This window comes from Diceros bicornis, chromosome 24, assembly GCF_020826845.1.
Source record: "Diceros bicornis minor isolate mBicDic1 chromosome 24, mDicBic1.mat.cur, whole genome shotgun sequence".
In the NCBI taxonomy this organism is placed as follows: Eukaryota; Metazoa; Chordata; class Mammalia; order Perissodactyla; family Rhinocerotidae; genus Diceros; species Diceros bicornis.
Window position 1 is genome coordinate 46,856,018 of NC_080763.1, and position 13,561 is coordinate 46,869,578.

A 13,561-nucleotide genomic window follows, 5' to 3' on the forward strand; every position below is an offset into this window, starting at 1 on the left:
TTCACCTCATTTGTGTATGTAGAACATTTTAGCAAGTTGAATGCTGCTTTCTTTTTAGGTTCTATTTTGTGGGTGATGAAGATTTGCTTGAAATCATTGGAAACAGCAAGAATGTAGCTAAGTTACAGAAACATTTCAAGAAAATGTTTGCTGGAGTTTCAAGCATCATCTTAAATGAGGATAACTCTGTTGTCTTGGGCATTTCATCCCGTGAAGGAGAGGAGGTAGTTAAATTTACGTTTGGAACTTAAGAAGACTTCTCTCCCGTTTTTTGCACATATTAATTCTTAAATTTTATTTGTTTCAGGTTATGTTTAAAACTCCTGTGTCAATTACCGAACATCCCAAAATCAATGAGTGGCTCACACTGGTAGAAAAGGAGATGAGAGTCACACTGGCTAAACTTCTTGCTGAGTCTGTTACAGAAGTTGAGATTTTTGGTAAAGCAACTTCAATTGACCCAAATACCTACATCACTTGGATTGATAAATATCAGGTAATGTAGGGTAGACGTGAGATAGTCTAAAGGTAAATGCACAGACTGATCTCTAAAATGGTCCTTTTGGATCTCATGTCTTGTGTCTTTCAGGCCCAGCTTGTGGTTTTGTCAGCCCAGATAGCCTGGTCTGAAAACGTGGAGACGGCTCTGAGCAGCATTGGTGGGAGCGGCAATGCGGCTCCCTTGCACTCTGTGCTGAGCAATGTGGAGGTCACCCTCAACGTGTTGGCCGACTCAGTCCTCATGGAGCAGCCCCCACTCCGACGACGGAAGCTGGAGCACTTGGTTAGTCCTGTGCCCCACTCATTCCTTGCCAGTTAGGCTCTGGTGCCTTCAACTCAAGCAGTTAAATCATGCTTGAAAAATAATGTAATTGGTGTTAGGGGGAAAAGGAGATGTCATATTGATAAACTCTGGGGTGGGTATTGGCTCTCTGTTTCTGTTGAAAGATAATCTTGGTGGAACACAGGAGTTATATATACATCAGCCTGATAAAAAGGAAGTGCTAACCCTCGGTCAGAGTCTTTACTCTTTCTCATCATCTTCTTCCCAAAGAGGTGCCCGAGGCGGTGCCAGGAGGCCCGGCTTGCTCGGCATGGCTCTGAGCCAGTATTGCTTGTTACTGGGCTTTGCGCCCCAGTGTGCAGGAGATAGACTGTTAAGACGGAGACACCTGTTCTCCTGTCACGTTTTATGCTAGTTGCAGAGTTTTTACTTAAAGTGAAACTTTTTACTTTTGTTTGTTGTTTCTTTTGTTTTTGCTGCAGCTCTTAATTCTATTTAATCGCATTGCATGAATAACATTTTTAAAAGTGAATTTGCGTTTTCGAGTATTTTCTAAAAGCCACTGGAACTGGACCTAGAACCTCAATTTAAGTCTACCAAATAATCCACACACCTAGAGACTGCACTGTATTACTTGAGTTTAGGATGAACTCTGAAAGTGACTTTTTTTTCAGATTACAGAGTTAGTTCACCAGAGAGATGTTACGAGGTCCTTGATCAAAAGCAAGATTGACAATGCCAAATCTTTTGAATGGCTGAGCCAGATGCGATTTTACTTTGACCCTAAGCAAACTGACGTGTTGCAGCAATTGTCAATTCAAATGGCAAATGCCAAATTTAACTATGGCTTTGAGTACCTCGGTGTGCAGGACAAGCTGGTCCAGACCCCCCTCACCGACCGCTGCTATTTGACAATGACACAAGCCTTGGAGGCCAGGCTGGGGGGGTCCCCATTCGGTGAGTTACTCCACAAACCTGGACAGATGGAATCAGAGAGTAAATGTAATTTTTAAAAATTAAGTGAATGATTTAAATATATTTTTTAATTACATGGCTACTACATTCTAATTTACTTCGAAATTGTTTGCATTTATTACATCCACTTTGATTTTATAAACAAATTGCTTTTTATAATTCTCTTAAAGCTGAAGATATGTTCCTAATTGAGTAATGACTCAAGTACTCAGTTACTTTTCTTCAAATACTAGGGCCTGCTGGGACTGGGAAGACCGAGTCTGTCAAAGCTCTTGGCCATCAGCTTGGACGCTTTGTTTTAGTTTTCAACTGTGATGAAACCTTTGATTTCCAGGTGAGAAGCTTTGCAGGATCCACTAAAATCTAATGGCCTGAGAGGGTCAGGTTGGGAAGATGGTTCTTGCACCTCTGAAAGCCGCTGGCCCAGTAGCTCAGTGTGGTTCATCTGGCCTTCTGAGACCTTTAGGGACGGGTGTTATTCTGAACTGTGTGAGGTAGCCAGCATATGTGCTTTGACGTTGACTTGAGCTTCCTATTTTCAAAGTTAGCTCTCTAGTGTAACATCATTTTTCTTAAAGGGCAGTTTCTTAAAGAAATAGTGCCTGGGTCTGGGAATAAATAAATGTTATGGAAAAGGTTTTTTTAAATCAAGAAAAAGCCATAGAAGAAAAATAACAGCTTTGTCATTAGGATTTCATTGGCAAAGGAGGAAAAAGTATGATACATCTGTCCGCTAATAATTCCTATTGTTTATGAAGTACTTGCTGCATCTAGGCGCTAGGCCGCTCATCTCACCTGGGAATCTTATTTCACCTTCACAAGCACCTTGAGGGGGAGGTGGTATTATTCCCACTTCAAAGATGAGGAGACGTGGGTTTCGAGATGTGATTTGCCCAAGGTCAGACAGATTGCCAGGATTTGAGCCCTGTCAAGCCAGCACTGAGGCGGGTAGTTTTTAGCTTCCTTCTTTCTTTCCATTTCAGGCGATGGGACGAATCTTTGTGGGGCTTTGCCAAGTGGGTGCGTGGGGTTGCTTTGACGAGTTCAACCGCCTGGAGGAGCGGATGCTCTCAGCCGTGTCCCAGCAGGTGCAGTGCATTCAGGAAGCGCTGCGCGAGCATTCCAACCCCAACTATGATAAGAGTAAGACTTCTCTTTTTCTTTAAAAGTTATTTAGAGGACAGGGAGGGAAATTCCACTGTGGCCTGATTTGCCGCCTCTTTGATTAGAAATGAGCAAGAACTTAATTTAGCTCCCAGGACTCACTGTTGCAGGCAGGGTGGTGAGTTGTGATTGAAGATGGAAGGTAAGACCCAGGATAATACTGCATCAGCAATTTTCACTCCTCGTCCTGGAGCAGCCCCAACCTGAGCAGTCCTTCCTCAGGTAGACTAGAGTCCCTGTGCTCCCTTATGCTTCTGTGCTCCCTCCTGCCATGTCTGCCATGCATTGTTTGGGCTGGTGTGGGCCCTTGGTGCTCCCCTTTTCCTCCCCAGAGAGCCAGCCTTCCGAGCCACCTGTGTGGCCAGAGTAGAGTGTTCTACCGTGGAGCTTTGGGAATGAGCCCTCTGTCACAACAGCAGTACCTGTTCTGAGAGGCTCCAAGGGCTGCTTCACCCACCTTGTTCCACACAAAGCCCAGGCTTGTGAGGTGGTGGCAGAGGGGGGTGCTGGAGGAAGTAGATACATCGATGGTGGATAGGTTATGTGCACAGTTGAACTCATAATGTTCCTTTTTATTCCATAATAGTAGTAACTTGTCTCACCAAACAACTTGCCAGACTTCCTAAAAACAAAAGGAGTCTCAAAGAAAGCAATTACCCGTGTGCTTGATGTTGTCTTATGGAGTAAACACACTTTATCCCTAAGTGGTTCAGAGTTGCAGAGGGGTTTGTTTGTTTTGGGATGGTCCTAGGAAAGGGTAATTCTTATGATCTAAGCCAATCAGTTGTGTCACAACATTGGTTTCTATTTATGCAACTATTGTTGGACTGCATTTCTATTCTTGCGTTGACCTTGTGACGCACAATATTGCACAAATAGGATGTTTGTTCCTATTCTGTTCCACATTCTGACAGCTTTTGTGTAAGTAAGGTGTATGAAAAGGGGCCTGCCCGGTCAGGGTGGATACACGTGCCTGGGGAGTGCCTGCAGAAAGGCCAGAGAGCAGCTCCCTGCAGTCCTGGGCTTACGAGGTTGGCGTGAAAATGAGTGCTTTGTAATTTTAGGGAGATTTTAGAATGGTTTTTGAACGTGATGAGTCTTAACACCATCGTCTGGTTTTCAGCCTCTGCCCCCATTACTTGTGAGCTGCTAAACAAACAAGTCAAGGTGAGCCCAGACATGGCCATCTTCATCACCATGAACCCTGGCTACGCAGGCAGGTCGAACCTTCCAGACAACTTGAAGAAGCTGTTCCGGAGCTTGGCCATGACCAAGCCCGACCGGCAGCTGATTGCCCAGGTCATGCTGTACTCACAGGGCTTCCGCACTGCCGAAGTTCTTGCCAACAAAATCGTCCCGTTCTTTAAGTGAGTGACTTAGGGTTATTCGTGGTCATGTTTCTAGCGTGTGTTAAATGTGCCATTTAGAGTGTATGTCTGTAATTATGGCACATCTTTCAGAGTTTCCATCTCTGATGTCTTGACACATGCTCTTGTTGCTTGAAGTGTACTCTTTTTAAAGAAAACCTTTTCCTTTCTAGGCTATGTGATGAGCAGCTCTCTTCTCAAAGCCATTATGACTTTGGTCTTCGAGCTCTGAAGAGTGTGCTGGTAAGTGCTGGTAACGTGAAGAGGGAGAGAATTCAGAAGATAAAGAGGGAGAAAGAAGAACGAGGTGAAGCAGTTGATGAAGGAGAAATTGCAGAAAATCTACCTGAACAAGAGGTTTGTACAGATGTTTTTTAATCAGTCAAACCTTAAACATTATTTAAATTTGCCTTTTCAACATTTAAGTCATGACTGGAGAGTTCGTTGCGATTCACATGTACTGGAATGAATAGAAGAGACTACATTTACACAGTAAATTGAGTGAGTGAATGTGGGACAGTGCTGAATCACACTCTTTGTTCACTTAACAGTCATGTATCATATACCTTCTGGAAATAGAGCGGTGAATGTGTGAGTCGGGTGCCCTGCCCCTCAGAGCTCAGGATTTTTTCCCCATGTAGATTCTGATACAGAGCGTCTGTGAGACGATGGTGCCAAAGCTGGTGGCAGAAGACATCCCGCTGCTCTTCAGTCTCTTGTCGGATGTGTTCCCTGGAGTCCAGTACCACCGGGGTGAAATGACGGCACTTCGAGAAGAGCTAAAGAAAGTGTGCCAGGAGATGTATCTGACATATGGAGATGGAGAAGAAGTTGGTGGAACGTGGGTTGAAAAGGTACCTTGGATTGTTCTGTTGGCTGGCGCCCTCACAGACCCTGCTGGCTGCAGTGTGCAGTAATAATGGACGTGGGCCAATGGGGGGAACCACGTTTGATGGAAATCGTTCCACGAAGGCCAGGGAGGTGCATCATCTGGTTTATGAAGATTTGCCCCAAGGCCTATTTGAATTTTTTCTTAACTTAAGTGTAGAGATAGCAAAACTTACCTGAACAGTTCACTTATGTGGTACAGCTCATTCTCTGAAAATGCTAACTAAAGATGGGATTATAATAGAAAATGATTATGCTTGTAAAAGTTCTATCTACAAAACTTTTCCAGTACCATAGGTTAGCAACATAAATCTGCTAATCAATACAAGATTTACATTCTATATTGGCTTCTTTTCTTTCCTTCCTCTGTGAGATTCATTTAAGACAAAGTTTATTATTTATACAAGTGGTGTATACTGAGCCTGAGAGATGCTGTAACTGGATTAAACAAATGGCTCATCCATTTGGTCTCTCCTCTCCTTGGAGGGAATCTTATGTTGAGGTAGCTTGGTAAGCGTCTCCTGTTACTCTGCCTCCCAGCCTTCCTGAATTATCAAAGAACTCCCTACAGTTTAGTTAAAACCTTTCTTGAAATATTATGGTAGATATGGCCTGTGTAATGTCTCTCTGGTTAAAAATTTCTTGTACTAGCCTTTAAGATTTCATAGAACACGTTTCTTGCTTGTTGACATGAAAAGTGGCTGAAGAGCCTTCCCTGGTCTTTCCCTGAATGGTTATGATGCTGGTCTCTCTGGCACTGCAGGTTCTCCAGCTCTATCAGATCACCCAGATCAACCACGGCCTGATGATGGTGGGGCCTTCGGGAAGTGGGAAGAGCATGGCCTGGCGTGTTCTTCTGAAGGCTTTGGAGAGGCTTGAGGGTGTGGAAGGTGTGGCCCATATCATTGACCCCAAGGCCATCAGCAAAGACCACCTCTACGGAACCCTGGACCCCAACACCAGGGAATGGACAGATGGGCTGTTCACACATGTTCTGAGAAAGTAAGTTCACTTTGATCAGTGTTTGCATTCCAGCGAATATGGGACCTAGCTACTCTGTACTTATAACAACAGTATGTGTTATTTTTCCAGCTAAAGTCTGAACAAATTAAAAATTCACTTGAGAAACCATTATAGAGTGAGCATTTTTAATCTTAAAATCTTGAGGTAGTCAACAGCTCTTTTAAAATCCTTCCAAACCAGGATCATAGACAACGTGAGAGGCGAGCTGCAGAAGCGCCAGTGGATTGTCTTTGACGGCGATGTGGATCCTGAGTGGGTTGAGAACTTGAACTCAGTGCTGGATGACAACAAGCTCCTAACTCTGCCAAATGGAGAGCGCCTCAGCCTTCCCCCCAATGTAAATAGCCTTCTTTGTGTGTCATGGGTTAATATTCTGTTCTAACTGAAATTCATGTGCTAGCGAAGTACAGCTCTGGAGGTGAGGTTCCAGTTTCCATAGAGTAGCAGTCAGTTGTGTAAATAATTTTCAAAGTCAGAGTCTCTATTTACTAAATTTTTTTCTATTCCTATGGCCAGTGAGAAATATTTTCATGGGACTTATTAATAACTTTACACTATTTATTAGCTATTAAGCACACTCCGTAATTCTCATTAACCCTCCTACAACCCTGTAAGGGTTGTAGTTAGGATTTCTGAAGTTATTATACATCAGGGAAGTGACAGGGTGAGGAATTTAGATATGGAAGCTTTCAAGGCTGTCCCTTGGAAATGAGCATCTGGTACAGGTCCTGTACATACCACCTAACAGATCGGGAAACGTGAGCAGGTCTGGCATGGATTTGCATTCGTACTTTGACCCACCGTTTTTGGAGTACTGTCACGTGCTGGACCGTGTTCTAGATGCTGAAGATACAGCAGTGAACAAAGTAGACAAAGTGTTTGCTCTCCTGGGACTTACGTCTGATGTGGAAGACAGACAAACAAGATAAATGGTGATGGTGCTAAGGAGAAAATGAGCTGGAAGAGAGCCGTTGATGTTGGTGAGAGGTGGAGGTTGCACTGTCAGAAAAGGGGTCCCGTAGGCTTCATTGAGAAGGTGGTGGTTTTAGCAGAGATTCGGGGGGAATGAAGGAGTAAACCCTCTGGGCTTCTGGGCATCCTAGGTGGAGGGACAGATAGCAGGAGGTTCGTCTGAGTGTGCCCAGTGTGTGCGAGGAGAGCAGGGGCATTGGCTGGTGTGGAGAGAGAACTAGGGGAGAAAAGTCGGGGTGAGAGTAGGGAGGAAATGGGGGCCAGATGAGGGCGGACCTGGGGGTCATTCTGAGGCCTAGACCTGGCCCCCTGGGCAAGTCAGGAGCCATGGGAGAGTCTGGCTCAAGGGCGATGTAGCATGTTTGTTTACAAAAATCCTGGGGCCGGCCCTGTGGCTTAGCGGTTAAGTGCGCACGCTCCGCTGCTGGCGGCCCGGATTCGGATCCTGGGCGCACACCGATGCACCACTTGTCCGGCCATGCTGAGGCCGCGTCCCACATACAGCAACTAGAGGGATGTGCAGCTATGACATACAACTATCTACTGGGGCTTTGGGGGAAAAAAATAACATAAATAAAAATTTAAAACATCTTTAAAAAAAAAAAATCCCTCTGGCTGTTGTTTGGAGAGTAGTTGAAGAGGGCAGAGTGGGAGCAAGGGGACCATTTGTAGTCTGTGGCATCCCAGCTGTGGGGGTAGGTTGGAGGAGTTGGCGGCAGGGGAAGTGCTGAGAAGTGGCTGAGTGGTGGGTGTAATTTAAAGCGTGTGCTGATGGGATTTGCTGATGGACTAGGGGTGGGTGTGAGAGGAAGGAGGAGTCGAGCATGACTCCAAGGCTTCTGGCCTGAGCAGCTGGTGAACTTGAGCCTTTATCACAAAGGATCAGCATTGGTGGTCGTTGTCACTTCAGAAACCAGCCATGGTGCTTAGTGCCTGTCTGAAAATGTGCGCTCACTCAGACTCATGTCTTGATTTGACTTGTGAGGTTCTTTCCTTGTAGCTCATTATCCAGTAGATTCTAACTTGTCTGAAGAAGATTGATCTTGTGAGGCTTGTTAGCACCGAGGTTAAGGCTCTGGAATCAGACCCTCTGGTTTAAATCTCAGCCCCACCATCTACTGGCAATGGGACCTGGACAGGGTACCCAACCCCAACTGTAAAATGGAGACACTGCATGCCTACCTCCAGGGGTGGTGTGAGGATTGTGTGGGTTCAGGCACGGGCACATGCAACAGCACCTGGCCCAGGATAAGCGCCGGGTGCGTGTTCACTGCTGATGCCCCCTTCAAGGGAGCTGTTGCTTCTGTCCCACCGAGAGCTCGTCTCATGGTCTCACCTGCTCTTCTCCCACTACACCCACTTTTCCTGCCCAAATTCTTGCGGAGAGAGGTTGGTGGATGTTGCAGAGTGATGCAAATTGAAGATATTTTGCTTTTAAAGTAAGTGCAGAAAAATTAGATTTAAATCACCCTTTCAATGTATATACAGGTATAGGTAAAAGAATTTTAACATCCACGTTTCTACCAAACCTAACTCATTAAATCTGCTTGATGTTTTCTCTCAAGGTGCGAATAATGTTTGAAGTACAGGACTTGAAATATGCTACCCTGGCCACGGTGTCGCGCTGCGGCATGGTCTGGTTTAGTGAGGATGTGCTGAGCACGGACATGATCTTCAACAACTTCCTGGCCAGGCTGCGCAGCATCCCCCTGGATGAGGGGGAGGACGAGGCCCAGCGTCGGCGCAAGGGCAAAGAAGACGAGGGAGAAGAGGCTGCTTCCCCAATGCTGCAGGTACATGGGCCGTCGCCACTCCACGGAGTGGGGCCACAGATCAGCACCTGAGGATGCTGGCACCTTCACATGCGTTGAGTGTTGGGAAGCCGTGTTCATGGATGGTCACTCCTCACAGTTGAAGTCAAGCACTCACTAGAGGTTTACATAATCAGTGTTGTCTTAGACCAGCTTCTAAGGAAGCCCAGCAGCTGCAGCTGCCAACGTTAAGACGTGCGTGGGAAAATTTAAGGAATTCTTTGTTATCTTACTTTTCTCTGCAAGGTGATGAGAGACTGCCCTTTTCCATTTCAATGGTGAAAACCAGTGATCCTAGGAAGCATGATTTTTGAGAACCACCAGGATGAAGGAATAAGGATTGGTCATTGAAGCTTCATTCTTCATTTTTCCAATCCACAAAATTATTTCTCAGAGGTCATGCGACCCTCTCCTGGGCCTCATTTAGAATAGATGAAAATCTCCAGGCTTTTTGAAATGATAATTAAGCGTCATTTACTCCCTCTTGTAGATTCAAAGGGATGCAGCAACAATCATGCAGCCATACTTCACGTCCAATGGCCTGGTCACCAAGGCCCTGGAGCACGCCTTCAAGCTGGAGCACATCATGGACCTGACCCGTCTCCGCTGCCTGGGCTCGCTCTTCTCCATGCTGCACCAGGCTTGCCGGAACGTGGCCCAGTACAATGCCAACCACCCTGACTTCCCCATGCAGATCGAGCAGCTGGAGCGCTACATTCAGGTCAGGAAGTGCCTGCACTGCAGGGAAGCAGAGCTTACTGGGGCGCTGGTCCACGGGTGGCCTCGGGGTCCGTGAACCTCCTAAAACGGTGTGCCCACTTGGGTGTGTCCTCTTCCCTGGGAAGAGGGTCAGGCTTTCATGAGGGGCTGGGAAAGGTGCAGATGGCATCCACGATCCAAGAATGCTAGGAGCTGCTCTCTGTAAGGTTAACAATGCTATAAATGTCTTTCTTTTATTGTCGTTGTTGAAATTTTATAAAAAACGAGATTTTACTTCCTTTCAATAGCGGTATCTGGTTTATGCCATTCTCTGGTCCCTGTCTGGAGACAGTCGGCTGAAAATGAGAGCAGAGCTGGGTGAATACATCAGGAGAATCACGACTGTGCCGCTGCCCGCTGCACCCAACATACCTATTATTGACTATGAAGTAAGTGTGTGGAGGTCGCAGGCTTCCTCCTTGATTCTTGCCACCTTGGTTCAGTTCATCCTGGAACAGCCTCACTGTGCACTTTCACTTAATCTTTCCATTTCCTAGAAAGATTTTGTCCTTCTAGTTTTATGCAGTGTAAGGAATGCAGACTAACCCAAAAGCTCTGATTTGTATGTAAGTGAGGAGGCTCATGGGTCCCAGGGTGACCTGCACCCTGTCTCCGTGTATAGGTGTCCATCAGCGGAGAGTGGTCGCCATGGCAGGCCAAGGTGCCTCAGATTGAAGTGGAGACGCACAAGGTGGCAGCCCCTGACGTCGTTGTGCCAACTCTGGACACAGTCCGCCACGAAGCCCTCTTGTACACCTGGCTGGCCGAGCACAAACCGCTGGTCTTGTGTGGCCCTCCCGGGTCCGGCAAGACCATGACGCTCTTCAGCGCCCTCCGGGCCTTGCCCGACATGGAGGTAAAGAGGCCAGGAGGTGGGCTGCAGGCCTTTTGGTGTTAAAATACGGGATTGGTCTTGCCATACTTCATTTGTTTCTTGTCTAAAGGTTGTGGGTCTTAACTTCTCGAGTGCTACCACTCCGGAGCTCCTGCTGAAGACTTTTGATCACTATTGTGAGTACAGACGCACACCCAACGGGGTCGTTTTGGCTCCTGTTCAGCTTGGAAAGTGGCTGGTATTGTTCTGTGATGAAATCAACTTGCCAGACATGGATAAATACGGGACACAGAGGGTCATATCCTTCATCAGACAGGTTCGTTTATAGCCACAAGTCCCCCCTCACTCTCTCAGCATTTCTTGTTTACATTATGCTCCTAACGTGTTACGCTCCTGCTTTCCTCAGATGGTGGAGCATGGAGGCTTTTACCGTACCTCAGATCAAACCTGGGTGAAGCTGGAGAGAATCCAGTTTGTCGGGGCTTGTAATCCGCCCACTGACCCTGGAAGAAAGCCCCTCTCTCACAGGTAATGGCAGCTCTGTAGACTTCACTGGCCTTACCCACACACCAGTGCCGGGATCACTTTAAACATAACACAACAAAATCTGATCTTAATTTTACAAAGGTAACAAAATACTTCTTATCATAGGCTCCCTCCTGGGTTCCTTGCACTGTGCGGTAGTACTAGGAAACACACTTAAACATAAAAGCATTGACTTCCGGGGCAGTAGTGAACTGCCCCAGACCTGTCTCTAGGGCCAAGACGAGACTGAAGTAAGCCTGAATCATTTTCCCATCTTTGCTTGATTCTTTCTCCAGTTTTTTGCATCTGCTATTATGTATCAGACCCAAACTCGAGCAGTGTGTGTGTGGTTTCAGTTAACTGTGATGTGAAGCCTGTCTAGGTGATTTAGGAATCCACTTCAGGTCCATGCCCAGGACAGGGTGGCTTTCCCCTCGGCACTCTGCTCCTCACCTAGAGCTGCTGAGCTGGGCTGTCTCCGCCCAGGTTCTTGCGCCATGTGCCTGTTGTGTATGTGGATTACCCGGGACCTGCCTCCCTGACGCAGATTTACGGCACCTTCAACCGCGCTATGCTGAGGCTCATTCCATCCCTGCGCACATATGCAGAGCCGCTCACTGCTGCGATGGTGGAGTTCTATACCATGTCTCAGGTACGCAGGATCTCTCTGCTCCTTTAGTAACTGAAGAACTCTGTTAAAAGATTGAGCTTTATCCAGAGCTCCTGTTGAGTCAAGAGACTCTCCCCAAAGTCTGTCATCAAATCATTCTCCTACCCAGGTACTGCAACTGTGAGCATTTTCATGCTTACTCTTGCCGTCCTTGTCTGTACACATTACATATATTAATTTCCTTTATGAAATTGGGACTATACTATGCAGTTTCTAAAAGCAGATGTACACTTTTAACAATACAAACATGTGCATGTATGTAATTATTATTCTGCAACATTTGTAGTGACTCCGTGTTGCCAGACTGCTCTCAGGGGACTGGACCAGTTACACTCCCACCAGCAATGCCTCTTTCCCCATCCCCTCATGAACATTTTTAAAAATTTATTTAAAAAGGTCTTTGCCCACTGGATGAACAGAAGTGCCCTCATGGTTTTAATTTGCATTTCTTTTTGAAGCCTTCTCATATTACCCCTTTAACAAGAGGTGATGTAAGAGAATTGCTGATTTTCCATTGATAATCTGTCTTACTCGTAGTGCTTTATGAGTGCTTGCCTGTTAAATATTGCAAATCTTTTCCATGGTGTTTATTTTGCTTTTTTTTTGACTTGAGACTATTTTTTTTATTGATGTCATAATAGTTTATAACATTGTGAGATTCCAGTTGTACATTATTGTCAGTCACCATATATAAATGCACCCCTTCATAATTTGCTTTTGACTTTGTATAATTACAGATTTTTTCCTACAGAACTTTTAATGTTATCAATTGTAAATCTTCTTTTTCTTTAATTATTTCTGCTTTTGAAATCATGCTTAGGAAGGCTTTCCCTCAACTTAGGAATTACATTTTTTAAAGTATTTTCAAAAGAATTTTTTTGTAGTTTCATTTTTTTAAACATTTAGATCTTTAAATATAATTCATTTCAACATAAAGTGAGCAACTTGGATCTAACTTTGTTCTGGACAGATGTCCAGTTGTTCCAACATTATTTACTAATTCATTCTTAAATATTCCAGGGTCTAGATTCTTCATTTTTAAAATAAAAATGTTATACAGCATTTGACCTTTTAACCACTTTTTGTGTCTAAAAATATTCACACGTAACTTGCATTTTTCTGAATCCCACAGGAGAGATTCACTCAGGACACCCAACCCCACTACATCTATTCACCCCGTGAAATGACTAGGTGGGTGCGAGGTATCTTTGAGGCACTGAGACCTCTGGAGACTCTGCCTGTGGAAGGCCTCATTCGGATTTGGGCACACGAAGCCCTCCGTCTCTTCCAAGACAGGTAAAGCCAAGGATCCGGTTAGCTCTGTAAGAACTTTGAGTTCTTACGACTTTCCCACTTATGGTCTGTGCGAGGCTGGCCTGCCCAAGGGTGAGCCAGGCTGAGCTGGTGATGGGAGCGGAGGCGGTGGGGGCAGCCTTGCATCTGGGAATTGATCATAGCCACCCCCAATATAAGGGGGTCTCCGTGTGCTGTGACTGCCCACCACTGGTTCCGTGTGACCTCGGCAAGGCACTTCAGTTAACCTCTTTAACTGTCGAGTGGGCACCACACAAGGTAGTTCCCTGTAATGACCTTGTCAAAGCACGTAGTTCACTGGTGAACTAAAATGCCTTCCTGCAAGTACCTCGTGTGTGGTTGCCATAATCAGCACTCCTCTTCCTTATCCTCGGTCTTCATTCTCATCAAAGGATATGCAGCTGTGTCTCTGGGACTGGTTTTCTCTTTTAATTGTTGGCCACGGGTATCAAGTCTTGCCTTGTAAGTTTTCAG

General features: G+C 45.7%; 1 protein-coding gene across 1 annotated transcript in view; it reads left to right on the plus strand.

The window, feature by feature from the left end:
* Positions 1–13,561, plus strand: part of DYNC1H1 (dynein cytoplasmic 1 heavy chain 1) — a 74,387-nt gene that overhangs the window by 34,691 nt on the left and 26,135 nt on the right. The window contains exons 24-42 of the mRNA XM_058567724.1: positions 59–224; positions 308–496; positions 590–784; positions 1,459–1,741; positions 1,993–2,093; positions 2,743–2,902; positions 4,047–4,290; positions 4,464–4,647; positions 4,932–5,144; positions 5,942–6,180; positions 6,382–6,538; positions 8,739–8,966; positions 9,475–9,705; positions 9,992–10,132; positions 10,366–10,599; positions 10,688–10,894; positions 10,985–11,106; positions 11,590–11,755; positions 12,906–13,069. Of these exons, the coding sequence (XP_058423707.1) occupies positions 59–224; positions 308–496; positions 590–784; positions 1,459–1,741; positions 1,993–2,093; positions 2,743–2,902; positions 4,047–4,290; positions 4,464–4,647; positions 4,932–5,144; positions 5,942–6,180; positions 6,382–6,538; positions 8,739–8,966; positions 9,475–9,705; positions 9,992–10,132; positions 10,366–10,599; positions 10,688–10,894; positions 10,985–11,106; positions 11,590–11,755; positions 12,906–13,069 (3,624 nt within the window). The remainder of the gene's footprint in view (positions 1–58; positions 225–307; positions 497–589; positions 785–1,458; positions 1,742–1,992; positions 2,094–2,742; positions 2,903–4,046; positions 4,291–4,463; positions 4,648–4,931; positions 5,145–5,941; positions 6,181–6,381; positions 6,539–8,738; positions 8,967–9,474; positions 9,706–9,991; positions 10,133–10,365; positions 10,600–10,687; positions 10,895–10,984; positions 11,107–11,589; positions 11,756–12,905; positions 13,070–13,561) is intronic.